This window comes from Fundulus heteroclitus, chromosome 14 (genome assembly GCF_011125445.2).
Source record: "Fundulus heteroclitus isolate FHET01 chromosome 14, MU-UCD_Fhet_4.1, whole genome shotgun sequence".
NCBI lineage: Eukaryota > Metazoa > Chordata > Actinopteri > Cyprinodontiformes > Fundulidae > Fundulus > Fundulus heteroclitus.
This window is the reverse complement of record NC_046374.1, coordinates 17,237,764-17,255,400: the sequence shown is the minus strand read 5'-3', so window position 1 is coordinate 17,255,400 and position 17,637 is coordinate 17,237,764. Positions and strand designations below refer to the sequence as shown.

The 17,637-nt window shown below is 40.7% G+C and overlaps 1 protein-coding gene across 1 annotated transcript; it reads left to right on the top strand.

The window, feature by feature from the left end:
- The first annotated feature begins 112 nt into the window (after positions 1–112).
- Positions 113–16,078, top strand: LOC105934627 (receptor-type tyrosine-protein phosphatase H). Its single transcript, XM_036147020.1, has 11 exons — positions 113–305; positions 1,219–1,307; positions 4,733–5,564; positions 8,218–8,475; positions 11,817–12,122; positions 12,351–12,471; positions 12,853–13,013; positions 13,102–13,362; positions 13,492–13,755; positions 15,819–15,916; positions 16,013–16,078. The coding sequence occupies exons 1-11, from the start codon at positions 257–259 to the stop codon at positions 16,076–16,078; spliced, it is 2,505 nt and encodes an 834-aa protein (XP_036002913.1). The 5' UTR covers positions 113–256.
- Positions 16,079–17,637: the final 1,559 nt, after the last annotated feature.

The following is a 17,637-nucleotide window of genomic DNA, read 5'->3' as shown; positions in this document are numbered from 1 at the left end:
CTGCAGGATTTGCATGTTTTGGAATATGAATGCAAAGTAGCTGCATCTAAACTGTTTTAAAGGTGAATAGAGCCTTGTGACTGGTGTCATATGTGGCGTTTATTACCTGTGGGGAATGGAGGCGGCGTTTTCTCTTGTGAGCGAGCTGAACCTCTGAAGCCAGGGTTGGGTCAGCCGTCTGCTTATGTTGGGGGGGAACTGACCACCGGTGTGTTGGAGGAAAGTTCATCAGCCTGTCCAGAAACGGGACGCCGCCATGAGAAACCTGTCGCTCACACACAAACTGTGTGTTTCTGTTTGCTGGGGTGAGTAGCATCCTTTTTTAGGAAGGATTTGATGCTGTCTGTGTGATCAATAATCTGCTGTTTCTAGTAGTGTTGTGTCGATGCCATTTTTTGGCCCCGATACCTGGCTGTGCAGTATTGGCCGATACAGATACCATCTGTTTGAAATTGATGTGTGTGTGTGTATATATGTATATATATATATATATATATATATATATATATATATATATATATATATATATATATATATATATATATATATATATATATATATATATAAAGAACTGCACACTACTTAGGTTAGTAGAACTTTTTATTGCCTACCTGGAATGGGTGACAATAGTTGAATAAACTTTTGGCTCTCAAAGGCCAAAATAGTGCAACATTTGTGAAATTATAACGTATAATAGTAGTGCAATAGTAAGACAGTAAAATTACATTAATAATTGAATAATCTCTTTTAAACCCTGAGTTTTGGCTCTCAAACGCTAAAATAGTGCAACTTTCATGAACTTATATAACGTGTATAATACTAGTCGGGTGAGAGAAGGCTGCGTTCAAGTGACATACAAAACATCAAAATGGAATCGGTGCCTATTTGTTGGTATTCGCTGATACCTTTACCACCATTTTAGTGCTGGATCGTGGCCCCGTCCCATACTGGTATCGGTATCGGTGCAACACTAGTTTCTAGTAGCTGATTGAACCAGGAAGTTGCAGCTCAAAGTTAAAGTTATATCAAGAGATTTGATATTTTAATTGTATTTATTCTATTATCTACATAACTTTTAACCAGAATTTGGTCTGAATTTATTTTTGTTCTTACTGCATGTCACAAAGAGAAGGAATTTGGCGTTTCCTGGTTAGTGTGTTTTAAAAGCAAACGTGTACCCATGCAGAAACAGGCTTGTGTCTTGCTGTCCTCCGTCAGGTCTGCTGCTGGTGTACGCGGCGGCAGAGAGGCAGTACTTCATCGGGCCCCACAACGGCACCTGGGAGCAGGCCAGGAACCACTGCCAGGTACGAGCATCCCTGAGATTTCAGCACAGACGCCTGAAGCATCCGGCTGCAGGCAGGCAGGGAAAAGTCCAGGGATTCGTGCCGATGACCAGCAGTTTAGGAAGCGCCGCTGGGCAACACCCTGAAACTCAGCTCACTCCTCAACCTATTAATTGTATGGATGGATGCAGGGTATCTGGGTTTAAAGCAGATTTAGAGCACCGTATAAAAAGACAGAACCCTTTTCCACCTCACTGCCCAACTAAACTTTAAGTTCAGTTAGGAATAATTGTGGTAATCCTACCGTAATCCCAGGATAATGAGAATTTGGTTTTACTTAGTTTATGAAAATCTCTGAGCTTAATGACTATTATGATGATGTCATGTCTTTGTTGTCCTCTGACTGGTTAGTTTGAGTCAGTCGGCATCATTTAATCGTTATTGTGTCAATCTAGTCAAACATGGGCACGTTTTTAAGGCAGCGTCCCAAACGCAAAAGCTTCATTTTGTGACGTCCGGGGAAAAGGGCCGATTAAATCAGGAGCAATGTCAGGAAGAGAAGTGTGGAGCTCCACCAGCCCGCTTTATCTTTGCGCTCAGTCTTCAGACGCATGAAAGTGAATTGAAGATGTTCTCTGAAAAACAGGGACGTTTCCAACATGTGGGGATGTTTGGCTGCAGGAGGGAGACGTTCCTTTCACAGGGTAGACATCAAGATATCAGCATCATGCAGCATCTAAACACATCGGCAGGAGGATGAAGCTCGGCCACACATGCATCCTTCAAATAAACGAACTACAAACTATGCGAATGCAAAGCTGTCAGGAAAAACAAAACGTGCAACAAGAGCTGATCTGCAGCTTTACGACGTCCACAGAAAAATCGCTTGCATGATGAAGAGAGAAAGGTCAATTTCTCACCAGCAGGAAAGAGAAGGTTGAATAGTCGGCCATGCTTTTATACACATTTCAATACGAAACAATTATTTACAGTTTATTAGCCTTCTTTAATTGATAACACTAAAGCAATAAGTTGATCATTTAATAAAATATTTGTGGAGATGAAGGATCGGATAAAACAAAAAAAAAGTCTTTATACCTCCTGTTTATAGGATTTAGGCAGCAGAGGTCTTAAGAGCCGACCTATTTTCACGTTAATTGACCAGATGATGGAAGAATCAGCGACTGACATAAAACGAAGCTCAGACTCAAACTTTACAAACATCCCTCTGAAGAAAAAGCTTGAAGGAATATAATATTTTGCTTTTGAATGGAAATAAAGGCCACAAAATGCAAATAATAAACCTCTCCTGGATGAAGCAAACTTTTATTTGCAACCTGCTGCTTTAATCAGCTCCTATATTCCCAAAAGAGGAAAAAGCCACAGAGTTCATGCAAATATTCATCTGTGTGCTTTGGATCGTGGAGCTTCAGCATCATCGTCTGTAGGGAAGGTTCAACGTCATCAAATAAGTAACATTAGTGGGAGGTTCCAGTAAGTGCGAGTTGCTAAACTGGTGTGTTTTATTGTAAAATGTGTGAAAACTGGATCGTATTTGTTGCACCCCACTGCCCATGGTCGTAATCTGTTCTAGGACGGTTGCCACCCGGCTTTACACGCCCCTTATGTGTGTCTGTGTGTGAATCGTTGCATCTGAGCTGTGATATAAACAGGCTTGTGTGGTTGATAAAACCAGGAAATAAAGTTTCAGGCAAATGTAATTTACTTTCTAAGAACTTTTTGTCTGTAACCCCTCACTGTTTCCCTGAAGCATAAACATGATGTGACACAGAGGATCGTCTCTTTTAGCCACCTGGCTGGACGAGGAAGTATGGTTATTGCTCCACAACACAACACGCAAGAATCAATGCCATAAAGCATCTTTAATCAGATGAAAACCACATATAACACAGAGGTAAATTAAGAACCATGGGAAAAATGAAGAATGAGCTACCATAGAGGACACCCTGAAAAATGCAAAAGCAATATTAAAAAAAAAGCTAAATTAATAAGATAAAAATGAAACTTTTTTAAATAAGATAAACAGCAGGATTTAAGAGAGGCAGAACCATTTCAAAGAGTCAGATCTTGGAGTTGCCTCGTCTCCAAAACAGCCGTTAGTTAGCAGCCGGCTGTTCGTTCCTGTCCTACCGTCACAAAAGTCAACATGTGCGAGTGTTAAAATCCACTGAAACTTTAACAATCAGGGATGTTTTACGGGTCTGGCTTAAAGCAAAGCATGAATATGTGGAAAAACACCTTCTGGCCTCAGTTATGGAGAAGGTAGGGCTGAGGCATATGGACCAAAAATAATACCTCGATTTTTTTTTTAGGCTGAATGCCGATATACAATATTTATGTAGGTTATGTTTTTTTTTTCATAAAGTGGAAAAGGTCGACGCCTCACACTCCTGGCTTCAGTTCTGGTTTATGACGGAAATGTTTCATGAAAGAGGCGTCAAAGCAAAGGATGTCATATCTTCGTTCATCCATAATAACCTGACCGCTGATAAGAGGAACTTCCATTTACACGCTGGAATATGTTGCTGGTTTACAGTATAAAAAGTCATTATATCACAGCAAATAGAATAACGTTAAGAAAAATGTATTAACCATCTGGTTATTGAACCTTACTGGTTCCTATTTAGCAAGTGTCAACGTGTATTTTTACATAAAAAGGATGTTTGTTTTGTTTTAGTTTTTATGGTGTCACACCCATTATTGAAAAAAAAAATTTCCATATATGATTTGCATTGAAAGCTGGCTGATAACGAGATGTGATTCAGACCTTTCAGCTCCGCTAGAAAACAAATGGAAGCTCGGTCATTATTTTCTGTTGAACAAGAGTTGAGTGCAAACATTTGAATTTATTGCTGACCTATGCATTGTCAAAACTATACCTGCAGGCTCAGATATCTAGATTCAAAACTACTGATATTTGCTTAGATGGACATCAGCGCGTTGCTGTGGTTCACGTTGGCGTCAAAAAGCATTCGGCATAACTCTGGTTGGATGTTTGAACGACACTTCATAGCAGAATTAGTAAAGTTAATTTTAATTGCTTAGATTTCTGTAACAGATGCTTTAAACGGTCTAAAGAAATCTTCAGCAGAGTAGAAGCTGGGGTTAATCCAGAAGCTTTAATGTCATCCTGTCCAAAACCTGTGTGGGATTATTGTTCTGTTGCAACGCCAAACTGTGTCATAATCTAGCAGCAGATTTGAGTCGAAGTTGAAACAAATCTTGCCTGCTGTGACCTCGTGTAATACACAGTAGTACCACTAGCAGCGACAGCGGCCCTCAGCATGATACTACCACCACCGGTTGCTGAAGTGTTCTTGGGCTGGAAAGTCTCGCTTTAATCTCTAGTTTGCATGCTAAAGCTTTATTGTCCGTGTCTTCAGAGCATAATTGGTCAAAATGGCCGCTCTTTCATGTCTACCCAGATCTGCTATAAGGAGATGGTGACGCTGACCCCAGAAAACGTCGACGTCGTCGCCAGAATGATCGACCACGACCACTGGATTGGCCTCCGCAAGTATGTAAACTACAACGGCACCTACAACGACACCAGCGACTACGACTACGAGGACGATTACTTCACTGACCCCAGTAACGCCACCAACGCCTCGTCCAAGAGCTTCGGCACGCCCTGGACACGCTGGGCCAACGGGGATCCCCTGGTCTTCCAGAACTGGTACCCTGGCTACCCCGTGTTTAAATCCCCGCTGCCAAAGATAGACTGCTGCAGCTGCTCCTGCACCTGCCCGGCACCCATCCGGACCACCACCACGAGCCCCTCAACAGTTTCCACCGTCACAGGAAGCCCCAGTGGTAGCACCAATGGAAGCACCTATAGAAACACCTATGGAAGCACCAATGGAAGCACCAATGGAAACTCAACAGAAACATACACCTCTGAAACAACGAGCTATGATGATATGACCGAAATGGACAATTATGAAAGCCCAACAACAGACATGACGACGAACATGACGACAGGCATGACGAACGTCACAAATCAGACCAACTATGCCAGTTCCCGGCAGTCCGCCTCCGTTTTCAGTGTTCACACCACCGATTCTCCCTGGACGACCAGGTCCACGACCACGCCGGAGCCACCCGTGTCGTCAACATGTGAAAGGTCCCCTATGTTGCCACCCATCATCCCAGAGACCAATAAGAACTACATTGAGAACTCCTGCGTGGTCATGCTCCACTTTGGGCCTTGGGTGGAGCGGGTGTGCGTAGAGCAGCTGCCTTTCATTTGTTATGAAGGTAAGCCTGAGCTGAAAACGGCTTCGACGCCCTGCCCGGTCCTGAAACCACTCGTGTCAGCAGAATAAACTAAATCATAACTCTAAATAAAATCTCATATTTTGCCATTTTCTCCCTCTGGAAAATTGTAAACCAGCAAAGCCAATAGATAAATGATTGAAAAGATTTTACATAGTAGGACACTTCCAATCAGACATTTGCATTCACCCATCATGAAGTGAAATCACAGTGATTTGGGACTTTGAATGATTTATCTGAAATATTCATGCTGTTGTGAAGGGTTTATACAACCAACAACTTCAATTGGTTTGAATTTGCGTTTGGATTTTCTCCCATTTTCACCATTCTAAGTCAAACTCATACGTGTGAGCTTTAGTTTATATGTACTTTCCCTGGCATTATTTGGCTAAATGTTCCTTAGCGAGTTTTATATTCATCAAGACGCTGCTGGCATGGTTTCTGGCTGGATGTGTGACCGCTCTTCTTGGCAGAGGGAAGACACTGCAACTCCAAATGTATCATTTATTGACAAATATTTCTGAGAACGTTACCTCTTCAAAAAAGTCAGTATTTTTCTGAACAGGCAGTTTACAACATACAAAAATGTATAGTTTACACACCCTAATGCAGAAAACATGAGCTGTTGATTGGAGGAGAAGTCGAGGTGTTTGAATGTTGCTCCAATGCAACCATCAGTGTTCATGATACCACCACCATGGTTATTAGATGGTTCAGTGTTATAAAGTCTTAAAAACCTCCCCATGATTGCTTCTTTCTTCGTCTAGTCTGACCATGAAACCTTTCGGCACGATGCATGGTCATGTTTCAGTCGAGCTTGAAGTCGTTCATTTTTGGAGCAGGGGCTCCTTTCTTTGTTGGCACCCACTCAGGTCACAATGATGAGACCCTCTGGGACATTGTTGTTCTAAAATCTTCCAGTTTTACAATGTAATTGAGCCTGAGTAGCGATTGGGTTGTTCTTGAACTTTCTCACAAATTTCCAGTCACCCGAGGGTGAATGACCTATAGGCCTAAATGCATGGAACTTGGTCAACAAGGAATTAAACCCAGTTTATTCATACAAAACATTTATGGACTTTGTTTAAAGGGGGGGGGGTCTGTGGTCCCAAACTCACCAATAAATAACTGTATAAATCTACCAAATTCTGCCAAGAATAAGGGCCAATTAGCATGTGATCCGAGTGCAGCTCGCTTACAAACATTTAGGCAAATGTTAGTGGTAGAGTATGTGTATATTTCAGCCTGTGTGGCTCTAGATGTGAAGAAATCAACCATAAGCTCAAAACTTTGCAACGAATTGCTTTTAAAAATCATGTAAATGAATTTTTAGACTTGTTTAGTCTGCTAAAAGGGTAAAATCATACGTTATTCATGTGGGAGTGGACATAAACGACTGCCAGCACTGCATTTGCCTGTGTAGCACAGGTTTTCATTAATGTTATGAGAAAAACCCAGCATATGTTGGGTTGAGGTACGTCAGAGAGTTGCATTTCAGTCCAAGAAACCATTATGTAGACTAACTAATACATTTTCACCATAATTTCAACACATTGGGAGTTTTGTGAGTCTTAATATTTAGATTAAATTAAATTTTATTTATATAGCGCCAATTCATGAAACATGTCATCTCGAGGCACTTTACAAAGTCAAAATCAATCAGATTATACAGATTGGTCAAAAATTTCCTATATAAGGGAACCAGTTGATTGCTTCAAAGTCCCGACAAGCAGCATTCACTCCTGGAGAAGCATAGAGACACAGGGAGAGTCGTCTGCATTGTCCATGGCTTTGCTGCAATCCCTCATACTGAGCAAGCATGAAGCGACAGTGGAAAGAAAAACTCCCCATTAACGGGAAGGAAAAACCTCAAGCAGAACCAGGCTCAGTATGAACGGTCATCTGCCTCGACCGACTGATGGTTAGAGAAGAAAGAGCAGAGACACAACAAGAGAGACAAAAAGCACAGAAGCACACATTGACCCAGTAATCTGTTCTACATTAGATGGTAGTAGCGGGTGAGCCGTCTTCTCTGGATGATGTCACAGTTAACAGAACGGCAGACCAGGTGTACCTACTATGAAGAAAAAAAGAGAGAGGGCAAAAAGTTAAAAGCTGAAATGACGACAAACAATGCAAAATTGGAGAACAGTAGAACTCAGCAGAGTGAGAAAAATAGGCCGTGATGTCCTCCAGCAGCCTAAGCCTATAGCAGCATAACTATAGAGGTAGCTCAGGAAAACGTGAGCCACTCTAACTATAAGCTTTGTCAAAAAGGAAAGTTTTAAGATTAGTCTTAAAAGTAGACAGGGTGTCTGCCTCACGGACCAAAACTGGGAGTTGGTTCCACAGGAGAGGAGCCTGATAGCTAAAAGATCTGCCTCCCATTCTACTTTTAGAGACTCTAGGAACCACCAGCAGACCTGCAGTCTGAGAGAGAAGTGCTCTGTTAGGAACATATTTTAAAAAGGATTGCAAAATCAAATGTAAAAAGCAACTGAAAATAAAGGCACTTTTAGCACCAAACCACAAGAAACTGGTTAAAGAAAATGGGATTGTTGTCCTGAAAAGCTTGAATGTAAACTATCATTAACAAGAAAAAAAAACTGTTTTATCCCCTGGTTTTTGCTTTCAGACCGCTTCATGGGGAGTGTCACCGCGTACAACATCTCAGCCACGTCTGCGTCGCTGCGCTGGGACCAGGGGCCCGGGGACCTCAGCCACTATCGTTTAGAGGTGGTCGGTGCTAATGGCCTCTGGAATTTCACCACCGACCTGCTTGACTTGAGCTTCGAACTCAAAAACCTCACCGCTGGCACCCACTACAGCGTCCAGGTGTTTCCTGTGAAGTGCGGCCGAGACCTCAACCCGCAGAACAAATCTTTCTTCACCAGTAAGATGCTGATAGACCTGATATGCTCTAACCAGAGAGGAGAGGATTAATACGTTCATAGTCGTTATAACTTTGCAAAAAAAAAATAAAATCCTTGAATTTAAAAGCTAAATTGACATTTTTTAAGTTTTCTTAAACTAATGTGAATTGGAATGGCCTCAAAAATTAGCATTATTCAGAAAAGTATAATGTTTATCTTATTGCAGACCCTTTAGAAACAAAGATTAAACACGTTGCTTAGTTTAAAAGATATTTGGAAATACATGTTCCTTTATGTAGCATATAATCCTGTATTAACGTTCTCTGCTTTTATTTTAAATTATAACAATAAGACTGAGTGACGTAGGTTTGTCCTCTAGAAAAAGAACAAGCCAGCATAGTTTTAAACTATAATTTCTGCACATGAAATCAAATAAGTCTAAAGCACAGTGGTGTGAGGGGTGATTTGGGACACCTTCATTGCCACACACACACACACCAGGAACTGTTGTATTTTTATCGCTGCAAAAATCGAGCTTTTAAAAAGCAAGGGGGAAAAGTGCAAAAATGTGGGGTGTTCTACTTGGAAAATTGCTAAATTTGCTAACAGAACAAGAAAATTTGGCTTGTCAAGACTTTTCGAAACAAGTTTAAATATCTCACCTGAATAAACAGAAAAATAACGTGTTGGCTAATTAAGAAACCCAGTTTTCTTGATTCTAGTGACAGATATGAGACCCGTCTTCTCAATATGTTAAAAGATAAAGTAAATGCAAGAAGCATCATCTTGAAATAATGCAATTTTTGTCTTGAAACCAGCAGTCATACGAAAACATTTTGAGCTCTTAGTACAGCTGACAATCTTTTTCTCAATATGTAGAATAAATGCCTTAAATTTCTTCAATTAAGGCATATTACTGCTTAATCTTGAGTGGTTCTTACAGTAGCAGAACATGAAGTGCCAATCATTGAATCGTGGCATTAATGCCATTAAATATATCACAATGCCATTAATGACCTCCTCTGGGAAGATCAGCAGAGCCGTGGCGCCAATGGCTGAAGGGTGTTCTTGCCTGAAGAAAGGTGTTGGGGTCTAAAACAGAAAATGATCACAAAACTAACCTGTGGTCAAGTACTGGAACAAAAGAGAAACTGCGTAACGTCCTGCAGCCATAAATGTCTTATCTCAAGGATGTGAAGCATGGCCTCATTTCCATGGCCTGACTTCTTGGGTGGAGCAACATGTCTGCCATCTGCCTGACAGCTCAAGCTTGGCTCCACTTACCCAAAACAGCAGCTGATGTAGCGCAGAATGATTGGTGGAAAAACATGTAGAAACCAGCATGCAGCAGGAGCCCAGGAAGCCAGGGACAAAACAAAGGGCTGCAAACTTTAAAACACCAAAGCAGAGTTTTAAATGAGACCGGGCCATGATTTACTGAACTGGCAGAAGATCATATTAGTGTTGCCTCTAGTTATTTCTGCTGGAAATGTCCCACAGGTGGTTCTGAAGCTCATTTTAAATGTTTTGGATCAAACCTGAAATTATATCTTTATTTGAAAACTATTTACATTTAAGACTTGTGTGGTTATTGGAAGTAATGATATACATTTTATTATATTTACTGTTCGCTGTGAGCTCTTTACACTGAAAAAAGGGAACTAACAGTAAGTAAAATGTTCTTGAAATTAGTGTATTTGCCCTTGATTTGAGCAGGCGTATAAGATAATCTGCCAATGGAAATGACTTTTGCCCTTAAAATAGGAACACCTTATCTCCATCATCTTATTTTAAGTGCAGTATACATAGTTATTTTATTTTAGCAGTTCAACTGCTCATTCAATTGAACTGCTAATTGAATGAGCAGTTGAACTGCTCATTCAATTAGCAGTTCAACTTATTTACCTGCTCAAATGAAGGACAAATACACTCATTTCAAGAAAATGTTACTCACTTTTAGTTCCCTTTTTGCAGTGTATTGAGCACAAGCTACAAGTAGATATACAAAGCAGGTCAATTATTAGTATTTCTTACTGTAAAGTGCAACCAAATATACAGAATGCTTTTTTTATCCCATCTACACATCGAATAGGGGAGAGCTGCTGAAGATTTTGACCTGTTTCTGTTTTTGCATCTTGCTGCTCTAGTGTATAAACAGTCATAGTCAATAAATGACACTAATATTAAAAAGTTAATAGAGGTAAACACATTATATAGGTTAATTACCCTCAGACTCATGCTTTAAAGCCTTTATCTCTGTTAATAATGAGGGTTGTTTGCTTACATCTAATGAAAACACGACATTTGAGTCAAATCGAAGGAAGGAAGGAAGGAAGGAAGGAAGAAAGGAAATGTAGAAGGACAGAACCAACAGTGGAGGGGAAGGAAGGAAGGGTAGAAGGAAGAAAGGAAATGTAGAAGGACAGAACCAACAGTGGAGGGGAAGGAAGGAAGGAAGGAAGGAAATGTAGAAGGACAGAACCAACAGTGGAGAGGAAGGAAGGAAGGAAGGAATGGTAGAAGGAAGGAAGGAAGGAAGGAAGGAAGGAAGGAAGGAAGGAAGGAAGGAAGGAAGGAAGGAAGGAAGGAAGGAAGGAAGGAAGGAAGGAAGGAAGGAAGGAAGGAAGGAAGGAAGGAAGGAAGGAAGGAAGGAAGGAAGGAAGGAAATGTAGAAGGACAGAACCAACAGTGGAGAGGAAGTAAGGAAAGAAAGGAAGGAAGGAATGGTAGAAGGAAGAAAGGAAATGTAGAAGGACAGAACCAACAGTGGAGAGGAAGGAAGGAAAGAAAGGAAGGAAGGAAGGAAAGAAGGAAATGTAGAAGGACATAACCAACAGTAGGAAGGAAGGAAGGAAGGAAGGAAGGAAGGAAGGAAGGAAGGAAGGAAGGAAGGAAGGAAGGAAGGAAGGAAGGAAGGAAGGAAGGAAGGAAGGAAGGAAGGAAGGAACCAATGCAAGAATTCAGAATTGAATAATGCATCAAACCGATTTTAAAAAAAATATATATATTAAAATGTAAAATTTCGAATACAGAAATGTGGGCTTAATGCAAAGTATGTTTGATGCTTCCTTGAAGGTTATTTTTCAGAAAGTACTTTTTAATCTGACAAACTAGCCTCAGTGGAACCCATATTCTAACTTATTGAATATGACAGTATCTGCACTGTATTTAACCTTTTCTAAACGTTGTATCGAGTAGTTTAGAAACGTGCTTTCCCTATTCTACCACAGTGAAGTTAGACGCATCTCTGGTCGAACGAGGATAGTTACACGCTACAGAAAGCGTGACGCTGCCGCCTTCATAACCTTGATGTGTTTGAGAACCTGAAAAGACTAACTCTGGATTTGTCTCCGCCTTGCAGTACCCGGCGAAGTCACGGACCTCAATGTGACCAGTTATACAGAAACATCTGTCGGCCTGAGCTGGAAGAAACCCGATGGGAACTATGGCTTCTTCAAAGTTACAGCTAAACCCTCGCTGGAAACAGAAGAGACAAAGATTAGGGACAACATTACGGCCGAGTACTTGATGTTTGATGGTCTGGTACCAGGGCTTCGCTACAACTTTGTCTTCATCACCGGAGTCAATGACAGGACCTGGTGGAGTAAGGAGACCAACATAACAGCGTGCACCAGTGAGTTTAAACCACCATTTACACAACCCATCAGCTACGATGCTGCGTTTTCATGCGTTTAAGGTCGCTAGGGGCCCTGAACAGGAAGCGCAGCCTTATATGGGGTGGGGGGGTGGTCGCTTATTCAGACAGCATCGGACATTCAAATCAGCCGAGGCAAATTCCAGCCACAGTTCAGCTGCCAGCTTTTATTTGGTTTCATCCTCAGCAAACGCACAGAGAAGCTTTTGTCTGTTTTATAACCATCTGTGTCGCCTTCAGAGCCCGGCAATGTGTCCGATCTGAAGGCTTTAAACAACAGTGACACACACCTGAAGCTCCAGTGGCACAAACCAGAAGGACATTACGACTACTTTAATGTAAAGGTCTTGGATAGAAATGGGTATGTATCTACAAGTACAATACTATGCACTCTTGGTTTTTCTTACCACTATTTAAGTCTAAAAGCTCAGATTAGCCTGTTTTACATTCACCCGTTTATGTTGCCGTTGCATCATCCCGCTACATCTCTGCTCATCGATGCATTACTTTGGATTTTTTGCAAAAGATTCAATTTATCAGAAAACTGTCAGTGTTGTTTATCTGTCACTGTTTAACTTCTTTCCACCAGTTTATCAACATCTGCTGCATTCATAGTCTCCTCTGGTCTGTTTTTTTAAGCACAAAAATGCACCTTAATGCAATAAACCTCTGCTATCTGAGACCTAGTTGCTTTAGGAAAACCCTTGACTCTCTTTGAAACAAGTGTGTTGCATGATAACAGGACGAACCTGAATCCTACGGTGACTGTGACAGAAGATAAGGATAAAACACATGCAGTGAATGTGACACAGCTGCCAAATGCCAATCAGATTAACCTGTATGTGACCGCCGTGAGTCATTGCGGTGACTCTGGAGTCACCGAAAACATTACAACATTCACGGGTAACTTTCTGGCTTTTCAGTAGTTTATTTAGAGTCTGTTTCATGGCAGATTTGTTGGCACTGATCTGACTTTTTGACTCCTAAACAGCTCCAGGACCGGTCACAGATCTGAAATTAACATCGAAACACGACTCCATTAACGCTACCTGGAAGTTTGACCGGAGTAATGGGAAAACTTCCAACTTTACGGCAGACCTTCTCTTAGATGATAAAATTAACACAACAATAAATTCAACAACAGAAACAGTGACATTTCCAGGTCTAAACAGTGCTACCAAGTACACCGTGAAGGTCTATGCAGTCACTGCAGATCTGAGGAGCCCTGAAACGTCAAGCTCCATTTTCACCCGTGAGTTGGTTTTGTTTTGTTCTTAACAGAGGCCTGGCTGGACGGCACACCAACAGTGTGTTCAGGTAGCCTCAGACAGGTTTAAAACCTGCTTTTAAACTGATGGAAACTTTTTCTTCCTGTTTTCAGTGCCGTTGCCTCCTACTAAGATCAACCTCGCTAATCGGACTAACTCCTCCCTCAAATTTAAGTGGGAATACCCAGGAAAATCATCAGAAATCCAGTACAACTGCAGCATTAGGTCTAATTTCTGGAATTATGTTGAAAACCAAACGACCAGTGAAAAATACTGCGAGTTTACAGGCCTGAAGTCTGGAAGCACGTACGACTTTGAAGTGTACACCGTGAGCAATGGCAACGGTAGTGAACCAGCAAAGGGCAACGGGTCAACAGGTGAGAAACATATTTAAAGCTGCTGTGACTTGTAAGTCCGACTGCGCCACCTTATTAAGATTTTACGTGATAGACGAACACAAAGGAGAACACGACTGTGAATCTGAAGAATAGCAGTGGAGACGAATGAATGTTTGATTTTTTTTGGCTGAGGCCTCGTTTATTTAAATCATGACCTTCAGATAACCTTGATCTGCTAAAAACACATTATGTTGCCAAAATTACTTCACACCTGCTCTTATTCTAAAGGGGTTCGTGTACTAGCCATATTTTGTAGCTATCACAACCTTTTCAGCGGCGGTTCTTCACGGTTGTTTAGGAGCGTGTTTTTTGGGGGGCCATTTCTGTCCATGTGTGAGGTCAGACACGGGCGCTGGACGAGTCGCCCCGGCAACAGACTCTAGCTCATCCCTGAGATGTTCTGATGGACGGACGCTCTGTGCATGGGAGCAGGAAGGAAACATCTCCAGAAAGTTCCCACAGAGCCAGAGAAATGCCCGAAAATGTCTTGGTGTGATGAAAAATCAAGCTCATTTAGGGGCGCTGGAACTCATCGCGCGGTCGGTATCTTACCCTGGAGCCACGCTGAGATTACCAGAGCTTCTCGGAGGGAGCCGGTCTGTCACGGATGTTTGCAGAAGCAAGGCTGCGTGTCCGGTGCTCATGGAATAGCTCAGAGCGCCTGAAATTAGTGCATAGGAGGAGAGAGACGGTTGCTTCTAGATCAGGGATGGGCAACTTCCATGATAAAGAGGGCAAAATCTTTTTCAGCACGTCCATTGGAAGGCCACATGACAACGCACTTCAAATAATTGGATATGAAAGATGCTACAAATTATTCTCAATAAGAACAAATTTATATCTGTATGTTTACTGCACCAACATATAACTAGTTTATGCATGTAAAGGCATTTTAATATGTCCTTGAGCAAAAGACAAACCGTTTGCTTTAAAAAAAAAAAATGCAAAAAAGTAATTTAAACTCCTCCATATCAATGCATTCAGGAGCATGGGACATTTCAAATTTACAAGGAAAGAGGCATAAAACGGAACAGAACTTAACTCAAACAATAATGTGTCTGTCCAGAAACAGTGTGGGCTTTCTTACAACACTGAATGCTCTATAATTGTATTTCTGTTATTTTTTGATTATGCACATCTGCTAGCTTTTTATTCTGAAAAATCTAATGTGCCATGCTCCTGAATGCACCATAGCTTTCTGACGCTCGCGAATGCATCACACTGGTCTGTGAACGCGGTGCTGTGTAGATGCTTTGCAGTTTCAAAACTCACGTCGGCTCTCACGGTTTATTGTTGTGTGTGAATGAGAAGAGACAACAACAAAAAAATCAGCCATACCTCTAGGGAACGCAAAAACCATGGCGAGGGAACGCAAAAAAAAAAAAAAAAATTCCCCATGTCCGTACTTCTTCCCATTTTGTCTGAAAAATGTGACTTTCTCGGTCAAGTATTCCCTTTATGCCACTGCTAGTGGCCATGGCTCTTGACTTTCTTCCTCGCTGTTGCAAAGCGGCCCGTGCCCACCATTGTTTGGGTACGCTGTGTCCTCTATCGGTCAAAAGTATAATTACTTTTTATTTATTGATTTATTATTATTATTGTTATTATTAATAATAAATTATTATTGCTCTATTCGCGGACCGCACTGAGTGATGATGAGGGCCGTGTGCGGCCCCCGGGCCGCCAGTTGCCCATCCCTGTTCTAGATATATGGTACAGTCTCATAACTCTTTGTTTTGTAACTTCGCGTGGCAACTTTCCTGGTATGTTTAGCGGACCTTTTTATATGGCCCTGTGGTCAGGAACACTGCAGCAGCTAAAATGAGTTAGAATTAAGTCTGAGGAGCTGCTGATCAACTTGTAAACCTCCTGCGTCTCCTTTATGAATGCGTGCTTGACGCGCCGTGCACAACCAGTGAACCTGGTGACAAAACCAAGCCGCCCAGGCCTGTTTTAGTTTCCCTAAAATGCAAATTCACATGAATGCGAGTCTGTCTTCGCGTTTAGTTTCCTGCCTCTCATTGTCTCCGTTTGCCCCGCAGTGGAAGATAAAGTGGAAATCGGTCTGTCGATGCTCTGCTCTTCAAACCAGCCTCTATACTGTGACAGTAGTGACACAAGGGACAATATATACAAACAGGTGGGTAAGCCAACATGTGTGTGGCTAGTAGCAGCTTAGCTTTGTTAAATGTCTGGTCTGCTGGATGTTAACCACTGCTTCTGTGCTCTGTTACAGCTGAATAAGCATTTGGAGGAATACCTGGGCGGAAAAGTTTATTACGAAGCGAAGAAGGGCCCGTAGGCTACAGAGATGTTTTGGGAAGCTTGAAATGTCTATTTTTAGTCCTGGTGAGGGGATCTTAATTAAACGTTTTAACTTTTGTTTTTGTTTTTTTAGAAAGCATGCATGGAATACCCATCGATTAGGGAAAACCAACTCAGAGCACATTAAGCTATATAACTGTGTAAGGAGAAATAATGAAAGCTTTCCACTTTGTAGTTTCCTGCTATAAAAGCAGATAAAGCAGAGCAAACATCGGTTTATTGCTCTCAATCAATTTAAGAACAGTTTTAAGTCACTTTTCCAAACAAGCTGTGGTCCTTTTTACAGGAAGGATAATTATTACTATACATTATTATATATATATTATATTATAATTATTATTTTTACTTTGTTTTGACCTTAGACTGAGGAATGCACTGAATGGGTTTTAACTTCAATGTTTTTACTGAACTCCTGGCCCTTACAAGACCGACAGACCCGATTCATATGCAGAAATATTGAATCAGTCCAACCATGTCGACCTTTAACTTTAACTAGTTAAACTAACTTTAACTTTAACTAGTTTTTGGTCTGTTCTCAAACTCCAACGATGTCGGCGACATTTTGGGCCGATTGCTTTTTAGTTTCATGTCATTTTGACTTTGCTGAATGAAAATTAGATGGATGTTTCACATAAAACGTTTTAAAGAAATGTGTCAGTTCATTAACTTGGTTTTATTATAGCTAATGTACCCCAAAAATGGAGTATCAAGACAAAAAAAAAAAACAGTTTCACTGAAAACCATTGAAAATGCTATTTTAGTTTTCCAATTTAACTCAACTAATTAATTGCTTTGTGCCACAATTCAATCTATTCCTAGCTATTTGTTTCATTTTTAATTTTTTTGTCCACTGATAGAATAAGTGAAGCTGCATAAACTAACCTGCCTTTAGAAGGTTAAAATCCCTAAAACCACATTAATATGACTGTTTTACGCTCAGTTAGGTTTAAAATATAGACCTGATTAAAGAGGGATCATATATAAATATTTTTAAAGCATGAGAGCATGTGATTATTTTTTTTTTCAATTGATTTGAAAATCAATGTTGCTGTCAGCCACTGACTCGTCTCAAGCCCCATAAATTATAATTAATGATATGACTATAATGAAATATTTTAATAATTGTAATAAAATGTGTGAAATCTTTAAATCTGAAATCATATTTTGTTAATTAAATAATAATAATGGAGTTAAGTAAACATAATGACCTTTAAAGGGTTAAAATAAGACATACAATCAATGTTTGAATTAAATCATCATCAATTAGATCAGGCTGAAGTACTTTAAAACGTTTAAAGTGGAAAATATGATCAACACGGACATTTTGTTTTCAGCAGTTCCTGGAAAAAGATTTCAAAGCAACTATTTAAGGCAGCAACAAAAAAAGCAGGCATCAGCTATCCTTCCTGAAAAGCATCTAAAAGTTGTTGTTTTTTATAAAATAAAATATTACATCAAGGATGTGACAGGACACGAGACATGCATTATATTCAGCTGTTAGTATTAGTTAATGGTGTAATAGGGGGCATCAATCTT

Excerpts from the sequence above, each read along its gene's own strand:
- LOC105934627 (XM_036147020.1), top strand. The coding sequence starts at position 257 with ATGAGAAACCTGTCGCTCACACACAAACTGTGTGTTTCTGTTTGCTGG. Across the intron at positions 8,476-11,816 it reads GAACAAATCTTTCTTCACCA|TACCCGGCGAAGTCACGGAC; the intron begins GTAAGATGCTGA and ends TCCGCCTTGCAG. Across the intron at positions 15,917-16,012 it reads GGGACAATATATACAAACAG|CTGAATAAGCATTTGGAGGA; the intron begins GTGGGTAAGCCA and ends GCTCTGTTACAG.